Source organism: Eurytemora carolleeae, unplaced genomic scaffold (genome assembly GCF_000591075.1).
Source record: "Eurytemora carolleeae unplaced genomic scaffold, Eaff_2.0 scaffold31, whole genome shotgun sequence".
Lineage (NCBI taxonomy): Eukaryota > Metazoa > Arthropoda > Copepoda > Calanoida > Temoridae > Eurytemora > Eurytemora carolleeae.
The window spans coordinates 294,704-309,150 of record NW_019396511.1 but is presented as its reverse complement, the minus strand read 5'-3'; the positions used below and the strand labels follow the sequence as shown (position 1 = coordinate 309,150).

General features: G+C 29.9%; 1 protein-coding gene across 1 annotated transcript in view; it reads left to right on the top strand.

The window, feature by feature from the left end:
- LOC111704637 (FMRFamide receptor) overlaps nucleotides 1-14,018 on the top strand; it is a 37,669-nt gene extending 23,651 nt beyond the window's left edge. Inside the window, exons 9-16 of the mRNA XM_023476931.1 lie at nucleotides 309-361; nucleotides 1,302-1,398; nucleotides 1,914-2,010; nucleotides 3,434-3,495; nucleotides 9,569-9,614; nucleotides 9,692-9,739; nucleotides 10,048-10,102; nucleotides 10,874-14,018. Of these exons, the coding sequence (XP_023332699.1) occupies nucleotides 309-361; nucleotides 1,302-1,398; nucleotides 1,914-2,010; nucleotides 3,434-3,495; nucleotides 9,569-9,614; nucleotides 9,692-9,739; nucleotides 10,048-10,102; nucleotides 10,874-10,929 (514 nt within the window). The 3' untranslated portion in view covers nucleotides 10,930-14,018. The remainder of the gene's footprint in view (nucleotides 1-308; nucleotides 362-1,301; nucleotides 1,399-1,913; nucleotides 2,011-3,433; nucleotides 3,496-9,568; nucleotides 9,615-9,691; nucleotides 9,740-10,047; nucleotides 10,103-10,873) is intronic.
- Nucleotides 14,019-14,447: the final 429 nt, after the last annotated feature.

Sequence of the window (14,447 nt, the reverse complement as noted above, 5' to 3'; positions counted from 1 at the left end):
GTTGTTTGTGTAAGCTTAATTTTAACTGGCCCTCTATTCAAAATTGGCAATGCCCAATTCACAACGGTACCCTTGAAACCTTTATCTGATCAATGTTGAATATATATTGTCGTTTTTCTAGTTTTAAAAGTGTTTCATTCTGATAATTCCTGTAGGTTTTCCTGCAGTAATTTAGAGAAACTACAATTGAAAATAGTCAGTTTTCAAAATTATAAACATTGATATTTAATTTATTCAGACACAGTTTTAAAGGGTATCGTTGTAAATTGTGAATTGTGACGAATTTGATTTGTGAACCCTGTGACCAGGAAGTCCCCTGAATACAGCTACTACACTATCGGAGCAGTTTTCATATTTCTTGGTAAGTTAAGTAAGTCAAGTAAGTCAAGTAAGTCAAGTAAGTCAAGTAAGTCAAGTAAGTCAAGTAAGTCAAGTAACAAGTAAGTCAAGTAAGTCAAGTAAGTCAAGTAAGTCAAGTAAGTCAAGTAAGTCAATTAAGTCAATTAAGTCAAGTAAGTCAAGTAAGTCAAGTAAACCAAGTAAGCCAAGTAAGTCAAGTAAGTCAAGTAAGTCAATTAAGTCAATTAAGTCAAGTAAGTCAAGTAAGTCAAGTAAGTCAAGTAAGTCAAGTAAGTCAAGTAAGTCAAGTAAGTCAAGTAAGTCAAGTAAGTCCAATCTCTCAACCCCTTCCCTTCCTATTGTTAGTTCCCGAGAAAGAACGATCCCTTTGTAAACTCAATTATACCCCTCCCCCTCTATAAACTTTACTACCACTCCTTTAATTAATAATTCCCGAACGTTCTTAGCACGTAAAACTACAACGAAGTGTATGTTGTCTGTATCGGAATATTTTTGTTCATATTTTTATCTCTGATTCAAAATCTGCAAAAATTGTGTAATAGATTTACTGGACTTTTAAGCTCACCTTTTATACTACAGATCTCACCAATCAATTTAGTTTCTAGTTTTAGTCTTGATTTATAATCATGTATAATTGTGCAATTCAGCTAAAGTTTGCCTGCAAACTTTCATTTTACTGCAAATTCTGAATGCAAAATTCAGCATGACATTATTGAAATTATGCAAGTTGGCGTAGTTATTGAAATACACTTTTTGTCAAATAAAATTCAAATACCTTAACAATTTTTTTTGAGAAAATAAAAACATAAAAACAGGATCCGAATAATGTGTCTTTGTACGGGTAGTTGAATTGAGGGTCCATTAAATTTACGATAACAGTCCCTTTAAGAAGTTTTTTTAGTTTTTTTCTGAATAGCAAAATAATTTTTTTTGTGATTTAGGTTTGATCCCGCTGTGTTCAGTGTCTGTACTCAACTATCTAGTGGTGAGAAGAATGAAGAAACTTGGGGGAGATGATTCACATCTTGCAACCTTCAGGTTCATAATCTTGTTCATCATCATGTTCCTCATCTTGTTCATTATCTAGTTCATCATCTAGCACATTATCTTGTTCATCATCTAGTTCATCATCTAGTTCATCATATAGTTCATCATCTAGTTCATCATTTAGTTCATTATCATGTTCATCATCATGTTTATCATTCCAGTTCAGTAGTTCATCACCTTGTTCATCATCTATAGTTTATCATTTAGTTCATCATCTTGTTCATCATCATGTTTATCATCTTGTTCATCATCTTGTTCATTGCCTTGTTCGTCATCTAGTTCATCATCTAGTTCATCATCTTGTTCATCATCTTTTCAATCATCTAGTTCATTTTCTAGTTCATCATCTTGTTCATCTTCTTGTTCATTATTTAGATCATTATCTAGTACATCATCTAGTTCATCATCTAGTTCATAATCTAGTTCATCATCGAATTCATCATCTAGTTTATCATCTAGTTCATCATCCTTTGCATCATCATGTTGATCAACATGTTTACATGAAGGGATAGAACGAGTACGTATCTGCTGTCTGGTGTTGTTATCATCATGATTATCTGTCATCTGCCCAGGAACATTCTCAATGTGTACGAAATGTATTTGGTAAGAACTAGTTTAAGAATAAAGTTAATTTCTTTTTATGTGGTCAAAGATTTAAAAATTCAAAATTTATGTACACAGATAGGGTTGTAAATCGTTTAAAAAGACGACCGAAAAAACAATCGTCTATTATTTTTTCTGAAAAAGATCGTTTCGTTTTAGGAATAACCTCTGAGCTATTGATTCATTTGTCAAAAGTAATTGGACAAACTTTTTATTTTTGTCAAGTGTCTCAGGAGTTGAGAATTGAATTAGTTTTGTTCAGATCGAAAACTGATAAGCGAATTAAAGTTAAAGAAGAAGTTATATCATAATCTTTTGATGGACTGCTGCTGTAATTTTAAGAGTACTTTGCCTGATTCACAACGGAACCTATGAAAACTTTAATTTGACAAATAATGTTAAAAATGGTTAATTTTTATAATTTATACCATTGTTTCTAAGGCAAGAAATGATTTGTAGAGTAACAAAAAATTAAAATAATCAGTTTTAAAAACAAAATCATGAATATCTTTAAATACTTCATCAGAAAAAGCTTTTAAGTGTACAGTTGTGAATCAGGAATGCCACTCTTTCCATGGAGGGTTATTTGAAATAATGTTTCCATTCTTTAAACACACATCACTTAAACACACATCATTTAAAGGTCTCAAACTTTCAAACAAAAGTCAATGATAATTTTGCCAATTAATTCTTTTAGTGCTAAAATGTACATGTAAAGAGCTACAGAAAAGCATAAGTGAGTTATAGGGTTTCCAACGTAATAGATTATTCACTTACGCGAAATTACGTGCAGTTACGCGAAATAATTTTCATTTCGTGTAATTTCGCAGGATTACGCGTAATTGGCGAAACTTCAATTTCGCGAAATGTTGTAATAATTACGCCTAAATAGCAAAACCTCCATACAAACCAGTCTACAGATGTATAAGCAGGCGAATCTTTGTGTTATTAATCGATCACTTACTCTTCGGAAAGAAAAGGCAAAGCTTTTTTTATTCCTTTGTTGAGACGATTTCTAAAACTATTTTACCGAAACATCTGAGGGTTGACGATTTAAATTCAATCTACACCACTTCAAGTTTTGCTGAAGCACTTTCTTTAACAAAACTTTAAGAAGGATTATAATCTCAAAATAGATTTACAGTCCTTTGTATTGAATGGAGAGTACGTTCTCTTTCGCCTAAAAGGGAGTTCAAAGTTTCATATTTCTTTCTCTTTTGTGTTATTAAAATTTTTGAAATTAAAGGCCTCCATTTGTAGAGTTAGAAATAGAAAACTGAGGATATAGCTCACAATTGACCTGATAAGTGTTTAAAGGGTATCGTTGTTAATCGGGCATGATCCTCTTTTTTAAATGTGTGGTCACTTAAAAATATGACAAAATTCCCTTTAAATTATATTTTTTAAATTCCCATATTTGCAGGCTGCGACCTCTGCAGAACTGAACTTCCCTCATCCCTGGCTGGTTGATCTCTCTCATATCACGTACGTGTCATTCATTTTTTATTTTTATGCTATTTTTTTAGACGCCATTGTGTTGAATGGGATGCCATATTATTGTATCATTATAATAGATGCCACTTCATATAATTAGACGTCATTATGTTAAATAGATGCTATATTATTACATTATTATATTAGTTGCCACTTCATATAATTAGACGTCATTATGTTGAATTAGATGCTATATTATTGTATTATTATATTAGTTGCCACTTCATATACTTAGAAGCCATTTTATTTAATCAGGCACCATTTCATTTAATCAGACGTCATTTTATTCATTATACACCATTTTATCTATTTAGACAACATTTCATTTAATTAGACATACGACAATTTTATTTGATTATACACCATTTTATTAATTTAGACACCATTTTATTTATTTGAACAACATTTTATTTAATCAAATGTCATTTTATCTATTAAGGCGCAATTTTATTTATCTAGACTCCATTTTCTTTATTAAAACCAATAATTGCTAGGTCTTATTTGATTGGTCGTGTTTAAAAATATCACTTCAAGAAATCTTTTTTCTTAAATCTAAAAAACTCACCAATTCGTTAGAACTTAATTTTTTTAATAATATACCGGGAGAAAACTTTCGCAATTTAAGCAACCTTTTAAGAAGTTGTATTTATTAGTGGAAATCGAAGAGGGTAAAGTGGTATTAGAAGTTTAGTTTATTAATTTTGTATGAGAATAAAGAATCAAGATCTTTAAGCTTAGATGGCTTTCCGTAGTTTAATTACTCTTTGTTTAATACTTTGTAACTTCTTGTCGTCCTTTAGGTTAAATCAAGTTTAAACGGAAAAGTTCTAGTATCTTCATTGTAAACTTTTATAAAACTTGTTAAATTTTTAATTAAAGTTTGATCTTTATTTGAGAAAACTAAAAGACACTTCAACATATCCTTTTTATATTATTGACAATGAACTATACCCCCCCCCCCTCTCATAAACACTATACCTGTCCAGTGTCCATAAGACAAAAGAAAAATAAAATTAAGGAGACGAAAAAGAGTCTTTGTTTACATTTTACATATTAAAACCTCTCTTGAGCTACTTTTATAAAAAAAATATACAATGATTGAACAGTGATCGAACATGAAAGGTCACACTTCCCTATTCAGAGATTCCAACTAACAACTTGAGAACCAGAAATCAACATTTTAGCAATAATTGAGTTCATTTGATGTTTTTACAAAAAAATAGTTTTATTACATCAAATGAGTCTGCTTACACCGTACATTGGCTGTGTTAAATATGTTCTTTGGACTATTTAAAGTCATCTTACCATTCCTGTTTTTGGTTCTTACTCTAACATTTTATAGCATTGTTATTGTTAACAATATAACTATAGTTCTCAAGCTGTCCTAAAATGCCATAATGTAAAAACATAGTTTTACTAAAATCTTCATAAAATGACATTTATCGTGTTTGCTTGAAATGAAGGACATTTTCTCCAGATAAAATCTTTCAAATGTCAGTTATTATTTTCTCGGAAACAACAGATATTTTTCATAAATTTGACGTCAATACGTACATGGTGTTTTTGAAAAACTGTCTTTTTCATTTCGTTAAGAGAAAGACAAAAATTCACCAATCTGTCTTAGTGTTTGGATGTCCAATCATAACTCGTGAACCCCTAGAACAATTTGCCTAAAATTTTGGTTGGGGAACTGGGTTGAGTTAAAAAGTTCTAACGTTAACTTCAATTTCCGGAAATTCCTCTTGAACTTTGATTTTTGTTTTGGAGAGAAGACCACGTTCTGATTTTTATGGAACACAGTTTTGACGAAATTTATTTTTTTTTGGTGCATTTCTTTTTCTCTCTTAACAAAATGAAAAAACACCCTGTATTTTTTAAAACACCCTGTATGTTCAAAAACACCCGTATTTTCAAAAACACCCTGCATTTTCTAAAACACCCTGTATTTTCTAAAACACCCTGTATTTTCAAAAACACCCTGTATTTTCTAAAACACCCTGTATTTTCAAAAACACCCTATATTTTCAAAAACACCCTGTATTTTCTAGAACACCCTGTATTTTCAAAAACACCCTGTATTTTCAAAAACACCCTGTATTTTCTAGAACACCCTGTTTTTTCCTGTATATCTAAAATCTCTACTTTAATAATTTAGATTAAAAATATTTTCCAAACCTTTCTCAAATCCATTAAGCACACATTTCAAAGGAAACGCAATGTTCGAACACAATTCAGTAATTTATATAGTCCGCTTAAACACAATTCAATAATTTATATAGTCCGCTTAAACACAATTCAATAATTTATATAGTCCGCTTAAACACAATTCAATAATCTATATAGTCCGCTTAAAAGTTCAAATTATATAAGCTTTACAAATAAAAAATCTATTCAGTCTATGAAATATCCTGTCTATTTAAAGTCATATTGTAGAAGCCTGAATTTTTTATAAGAAAATATGATTTGTCCTAAATGTTAAAATTAGAATTGAGTTTGCATAAATGCGCAAACAGTTTCACTGATATTTCGCAAACTTGTTCAATCTCGGATTTTACACTAGTCATTCTTAGTATGTTAAAAGAGTAACATATGAATAAATAAACTTGTGAAAATATGTTATCATTCTGAGTTATTGAGACTTCTATAATATCTATGAAATTTCCTATCTATAAAATGTCCTGTCTATGATGTCTTACCTATGAAATGTCCTGCCTATAATGTATTACCTATGAAATGTCCTGTCTATAATGTATTACCTATGAAATGTCCTGCCTATAATGTATTACCTATGAAATGTCCTGTCTGTGATGTCTTACCTATGAAATGTCCTGTCTGTGATGTCTTACCTATGAAATGTCCTGTCTATGATGTCTTACCTATGAAATGTCCTGTCTATGATGTCTTACCTATGAAATGGCCTGCCTATAATGTATTACCTATGAAATGTACTGTCTGTGATGTCTTACCTATGAAATGTCCTGTCTGTGATGTCTTACCTATGAAATGTCCTGTCTATGATGTCTTACCTTTGAAATGTCCTGTCTATAAAATATCCATCTTTGCAATGTTTTCTATGAAATGTTTTAGAATTTCTTGTTCTACGATCATAACAAATAATTTATTTAACTGTGCTAAGTGCACCTTATTTAGTTGAAATCATAATTGATTCATATAAGTACTTAAAACAGAACCGTATTTTAATCATTTATAAATGTCAACTTAGTATAATTTTAAAATAAACTTTAATGTATTCAGAACTTTTCTCAATGTGTTTGAGAAAAAACCTGATTGCTTTAAACACTTTGCATTTTTCCGTTATTCGCAATTTTGAACAGATGGTATTTGAATTTAATTTTTAATTACTAATGTTTCCCTTCTTAAATGTCCAATTTTAAAACTTTTATTAAAATCTTAAATTGATTAGTCTTTTGATTATCAACTTCACAAGCGTATTTTTTTCATTAGCATATTTTCTTCGACGATCTGATGTTTTTTAAGACCTATTTCAAAATGCCAATTTAGCTTTAAAAAGGAAAAATCACAGTTTACTAATGGTCAAACTGTGCCCGCTCTCATGCAAAACCCAATCAGCATTTAGCTTAATACTTTTTTCAAACTAAAGCTAAAAAACAGATAGTATTTTTGTCATAAAACTTTAAATTGCAGCGAAAGTGCCTGTAATATATTCTAAAATAGTTTTTTAAAATTTTTAAATAACGAAGAAAATAAGATTGGCTGAATTAGAGTTATGAGATATCCCTACATTATATATTTCTTATTTGACCGAAATTCTAAAAGGAAACTAAACATCTTGTCAAATTTTTAGTATGTCGATGAATTAAATATTCTTTAATTCAATTAAAAGGACTGTAGGTGTAATTTCAAAATGACCTCTACATTTGTAGAGTAGTATTGTACTGAACATAGGATGAGTTCAGATCCTAGTCAGTATATTTACCCTTGCCAATAGGTTTGCAAGATGAAGAAATGATAAAAAAGTGTTTATCCATTTATTCTCTTTACTCTGGGATTACATACTGAAAATATGACAACAATTAATTAGGTTATAATTACAATTGTTGTTATTAATGAATAAGGTTAATATAATTGAATAAATGTTATCAACTAGATTTTGTGGAGGAATCTCTAAAACCCTTCATTCTTTTCTTTTCTACTGAGTGAAGGTTAAACTTGAACTGGGGTGTGCTAAGCACTATAATACTTATAAAAGTAGTTACATAGTAAAAAATGTCATCTTAATCTTAAGAAGTATGTCCAATTCTGAACGGGCGGGACGGTACCGTTGATTTTGGGGATCTACAATAACATATTTCTCATTATTTCTCAGACAGAGGTTTAAAGGGTACCGTTGTGAATGGAACATCACACTCTACAGTCCGTTTCATAGGCTTCCTGTAAACCATTTTATTTTTATCAATTTCGCTCATATGTTTATAAATATATATATATATGCATATAAGAAAATAAGTATTCAAATACATTTATTTTTGAACTTTAATAATTTATTTTTATTAAAGGGTGTAAGCACAAGGTCACGGATACAAAATAAAACAAAACGAAACATTAATAAACCTATTTTCAGTTTGTTATCAAGGGCAGCCGTAGTACATTTGAATTTCCGAGCCGGGTCAACCTTTCTGGTCCCAGTTTGTACTGTACCAAGCTCTATGGAAAGGACTAGCCGGTGCAATAAGGTTGACGCGGTCAGACTTTATGCTTCATATAGGTTGAATTCACTTTTACCAAAGGGGCAGAGGTGCGTGTTACTCAGGTCTATCACTTATTTTGTTTTGCTTAAATTTGGTTAAAAGTTATTTACCCCAACGTTTTGTGTTGCACCGCTGTCTCAAGAAACTTGACCATGGGTGGGATAAACCATAGTGAACACTTTATTTTACGCGGGCTGAACTTCCTGTTTTTCCTTAATTTTAACTATCAGGTTTGGATAATTGATTTTTGTTACTAGCATGTAGCGTGGATTTGTTAATGACTTGTAGAAAGCTGGATTTTTAAACATAATATGTTATTTTGTCCTTTTCTCAGTCGGGCTTAAAAAGAAAAATGAATAAAAAATAAGGAATTTTTCTTTTAAAAATTGATTTTGTTTTCCTCTGTCTATCTTTTTAATGTTTTTTGTGTTATCTGGGTTTCAAAATACATATATATATTGTACGGCTATGTATACGAAAAAAAATATAATATATATATATATATTAGCTATAACTGACCAAACGGCTGGACCAAATTGGGTGGAATTTGTTGAGGAAACCAATGGGTACCATAGGCTAAAAAATACAACTTTTTTTACTTTCAAAATTCTGATGGTTTTTAAAATTCCACGGGGAACGCCGGGCACGTCAGCTGGTATTCAATAGAATACGTTAAACTAATCTAGAACGATGATTTATCTTGAACAGTTTGAATTGATCTAAACCACGGATTAACTATTAATGGACCAAATAAAGTTTAATTAAACTTATATCTTCAATGTAAATTTATAGATTGAATATATTGGGATCAACCGAATTGCTATGACAACCACAAAAAATTCTTTATTTTATTCTTTGTTTTATTAAATATATAATTCTGACCAAATAAAATAATTCCTTATTTCATTTTATTAAAATGAAACATAAGTCAAACTGTTTTTTTATTATATATATATTTTTTTCAACTGGCGCATTACGATCCTATAACCCGCCTCCACCATAGCGCCACTTAAACAACACCTGGTTGTCGGAATGGCAACTTATTATTCTGTAATTTGGTATAAATTGATAAAAAACAATTTTTAAATAGTTTATTAGAAAAATGCTTGTTATCTGATATTAAAAATCGTATTGGAAAAATAAGCAATTGAAAATGTATGAATTGTGAACAGCCAATAATATTAATTAATATGTATAAAAATATTGATTTGGTTCTTGATTCACGTTTAAAATTTACAGTGCAACCTCTCTAATATAATATCCTGTTAAACAGAGGTTTTAAAGAAGGGGCTCTGCAAATCTTCCTAAATATAAACAGAAAACTTCTTTTTTAGGTTGGCTCTTTGCTCTTCTCTAAACATCTTTATATTTTCATGTCAGGTAAAAAAAAGTTAGGATTTTAAAAACACCTTATTTTAAAATTATTTCAGAAATCTAATTAATATTTTATGTTTCAGGATAAGATATTCAGAGAAATTCTGCTGGGAAAAATATTCTTTTGTCAGGGATATATTAAACACTTTTTTATAATCCTTATATCAGTATCATTATACAAATATTATATTATTAAATTTCAAGATACGGTTTCTTAGACTTTACAAAGATGAACAAAACTAATAAAACAATTTACCAATTTTCTTGTTCTGATGGGAAGAGATTGAGAACAAGTCCCAAATGTTAAAATAGAAAAATAATTGAAATACCTTCAGATTGTAATTGTATAGTAGATTTAAATATTTGTTGAAACCATAAACGAAAAGGGTGTTTTTACCAATATTTTTCAATGACATATTTATAAAATTATTTAATACAGAAAAAAGGAGAGAACTGGCAAAACACCTCTCTAGATATAAACTTTAATTCCCAAGGTTGGTCAAATCATTCGCCAAATAATTTCGTGTATTTTTCTATTGGAATGCAAAAATGTATGACTGTTTTGGTCTAGTTCAGTTAAGATCAAAGAAAATAAAATTTTTATTGACCTCACAATTTCAGAATTAAAGCAGATTTTTTTTTGCCAAAAGAATGTATTTTTTAAAACTTTGATTGAATGAAAAGAGACATAATTTGTTAACATTTATTATGGCCTACTATACAGATCAAGTACTGGTTACTTGTAACCAAATAAAAACAAGATTGTAAACAATGCTTCTTACTTCTATTTTTGAACAAGACAGAAAGGTTTTCTTAGTTCTTGTCTTATTAACTTAAATTTAAAGGGACTGTAAACCTAATTGAAAGTTACCAATGCCAACTCATTTGTAGAGTGCCATGTCCGATTCCCAACTGCACCGTCAAAAGCTTTTTATAATCAAGAATTAATAAGTTATCCATGCTTTTAATTTTGAAAACTATTTGTTTAACATTGTGGTTTCTCCTTGAATAGTAACTTTCTGATTTGCACTACAGAAACAATGGAGGAAATTGTTCCACGCCTGTTTCAGCTGAAAAAGACGAAATCTTCCACATTATGGACATAATAAAGAGTTAAAGGGTAACGTTGAGAATCGGACATGCCCCTTGGCCTTTTTTTATAAATGGAAAGTTACTTAAAATTACAAACGACTGTTTCTATTATCAAAGTTTTAAATTGGTCCTTATAGAACCAATATGGCGGCTATTTTATAAATTTTCTTCAGGTGTAGTGACTGGAACAGCTGTTGAAGCTAATGAAATAGTGGAACTGTTGGCCTAAACAAACTAACTCATCTTACGGAGTTAAAAACTAAAATATCAGCAAAACCTTTAATCTATATCTAGTTCAAAGCATTAAGTTATATCATTTTGAATCAGGGGTGTACATTTTTGAAGATTTGGGGAAAAAAAATTGGACATCAAAAGGCAACTTTTTTCATTCTTTTTTCTTTTTGAACAAAAATGCATTGATTTCCCTCTAAAAATCATTTTTGTCCAATCCAGCAAATAAAAATTATTTTCGAAGGGGAGAAAAATGATTATTTGACGAAATATACACACTTGCTGAATATCTCTAAAGTACAATGAAATATGTATCAAGTTAATAGGAATCCGTTTCTCACTATTTTAAGTTCCTTCCAATTAAAAGTGTTTGTTGTTGGTTTCAAGTTTAGGCGTCATCTTAAAAAATTTACCGCATTATGCTGTTTTCTGCTTATTTTTGGCGAATCTTTTTAATACAAATTGAGAAAAAAAGTTTTATTTCAATTTTTACAGTTTCAAACTGCACGAGCATCATTTGCTGTCATCCCCCCCCCATATTTATTTTCCATCATTTTTATCTAAAATAAGCAATTGTTTGTTAACGATTTGGAAATCGTTCATCAACCAATATCTTCTGCCAGAGTAGAAATATTTTTCAATGTAAAATAAAACCTTTTAATATTTTTAACTTTTAAGACTATTAAGGCACCGCTTGAAAGAAAAGGGGTTCCTTTACATATTTATGATCTCAGGTTAAACAAACGGCTCCAGGCCCGTAACCAGGATTTTTTCCTGGGGGGGTGGGGTGCAAAGAAGCGAGCCGCCGGCGAATTCTTTTTTTTTGGTTTTTTAAAAAGCAATGCTTGGTTTGTTTTTACGGTGGTATATTTCTTTACATTGTCAATGTACGCTATAAAGACTAACATTTTTATTTAAGCTTTTAAGGGTTACATTTTAGTGTCTGAAACTTTTCAGTTTACATATACAATATAAATAAAAAATAAATGAATGGTACTTTAGCTTAAGGAAAAAAATCATTATTTAAAATCAAGGCTTCTTGTCCCTCGGCCTCATCATGATATAATGAAGATGAATAAAAAATAAAATTTCTAATATTTTGTTTAAAAGAGTTTATTTATTGACATTGAGACATTGAGACATTCTTAGTAAATTTTTGAGTACACAAAAAAAACCTTCTACTTTGACTAAAAATGACAAATATCCTTGCTTAAAATAATGTTTTTGAAACTCCCAAAAATGGCTATTATATTCCAAAATAAATGAATGAATTTTTTCCTTTAAACCCACTGTTTACACTTTAAAGGATGTTTTACTTTGTATAAGTTCTTGATTTCAAAGATGTCAAGTTTGACATCTCTAGATTTTAGAAAATCATGAGAAACAATTTCTTTTATATGGGACTGGGGGGGGGGGGGCAAATTCGTCATTGCACCCCCCCTTCAGAAAAAAGGGTGTTGCACCTGCCCCCCCCCCCTGGTTACGGGCCTGAACCACTCTATGTTAAGTTGTGATTACAATGTTTGTAAACAAAACAAACAATACAGGGTGAAGAACAAAGGATGAGACGACTGTACGGATCTTCTTCAATCATTTAATTTATGTTTAAGGCAGAATTGACAAAATCCAGTCTGCAGGTTGTCAAATTTGAATATTTTTGGGTCTTAAAATCTCATCCTTTATGCGTAATTATGTGATGACCATAAATGTATTTTGCACACCATACAAATCTTGCTCTGAATAAAATCCTAATTAAATCAAGAGAATGAAATGGAAAAAAATTCAATTTTTAATTGTAAATAAGTAAAATTCAGGTTTAGTTAAATTTTAATTTATCTCAATTCAGAAAGTGTTTATTGTTGAACATTCTATATTGTATTCTTACACAAACACCGTAGTTTTGTTAAACAAACTTTTATTCAAATTTTTGAGTAAAAAAGTTAAATATCTAAATTGGAAAAAAGACAATCAAAATTATCAAAGTACTAATTATACGCGCGCGACTAAGAAAAGATGGTATTGACAGTTGTATGGTATATTAATTTTATCTTGGTGAAAAATACCAAAATGTTAAAATTGTAAAAATGTTTTGAAATATTTCATGAAAATTTTGTCGTAAATTTGACCTCCTCCCCCTTCCCCTTTCTGTTTCAGTTAATCAATTCAAAGATTTGAATCCCTCTCACACCTTCTCAAAAGTTTGTTAAAATTAGTTTTTCTCAACTCTTTCTTGTGATTATTGTTGTCAATTTTGTGATAATTTGAACTTTTCAAATCTTGTTGTGATAAATTTGTTGTGCATTCGGCGAGTGGTATATGTACATTGTAATACTGTACAGAGACACTGCACATAGACATTGTACACAGTACACTGTAATACTGTACAAAGACACTGTACAGTGTAATATTGTCCATATTCTTTCCCTTAATTAGATTTCATGTATAGTTACACTTTACATAATAACACACTTTCTATAAATTAATTTCTAATTACATTTTCAAACTTCCTGAAGTTAAATTTGTGTTAAGTAGCATTTCGATATTCCATTTTGATTTCATTTCCACTTTCTGTAAAAATCGTTCAGAAGCTTAATCATATACCCCGTGACGCTTGACCATCTCGTCCGCAGCGCTCGGCCCAGAAATAAACGTAACCCGACCTATTTAACTCAAAATAAATTGAGATATTTTAGTATATCTTTTTAAGACACTAGCTGAAGTGCCCGGCGTTGCCCGTGGAATTATAAAAACATATTGAAGAAAAATTCGAATTTTAAACAAAAATAAATATTTTTATATTTTTTAGCCCATGTTAGCCCTGGGTTTCGCCAATTTGGTCTAGCCGTTTGGCCGGCTATAGCTAGCAAATATAAATATATGAGCGAAGAGCTTTCTCAAATGGATGTGTAAATATAAAGTGTAATTTTATAAAGTGTATCTACATGAAATGTAAATAATGTCTTGTAATTGCGTACATTTTGTTAAATGACGCAATGGCATCTTATTTTTTCTTCTTCTCTATTTGTAAATCTCAATGTGTCAAAATATCATATCATATTTAAAGCAGAAATAAATATCTAAGAAATATTAAAGTAATTTTGTTCTCAACGTTGTGTTTTGACACTTAATAAAAATAGAATGAAAAAAATGTATTTCGAAATTTAAAAAAACGTATCTAATAAAATTTTATGTAAATTGTTTAAAAATATTTCAGAGAAACTGAGTTATGTCCAGCTAAAATGTGTTCTCAAAATATAACAGAAAGTTCTATATCTCGAAATGAGTTTTAGTTGATCAATATTGAACAAAATATTTTATTTTTAGCAGTGTAGAATTTAATTCAAAAGAATAGTTTTATTGATGAAGAAAAAGTTTTACAACGCTCTAAAGAATTTAATGTACATATATTTGCTTTCATGTTTCACTGAACTTTGTTTAAATTAATTTTCCCTTTCATTTGGTTTACATTATAATATTGAGTTAAAAGAGGCCTCCTGTGTTTATCAAAGGTTGGTT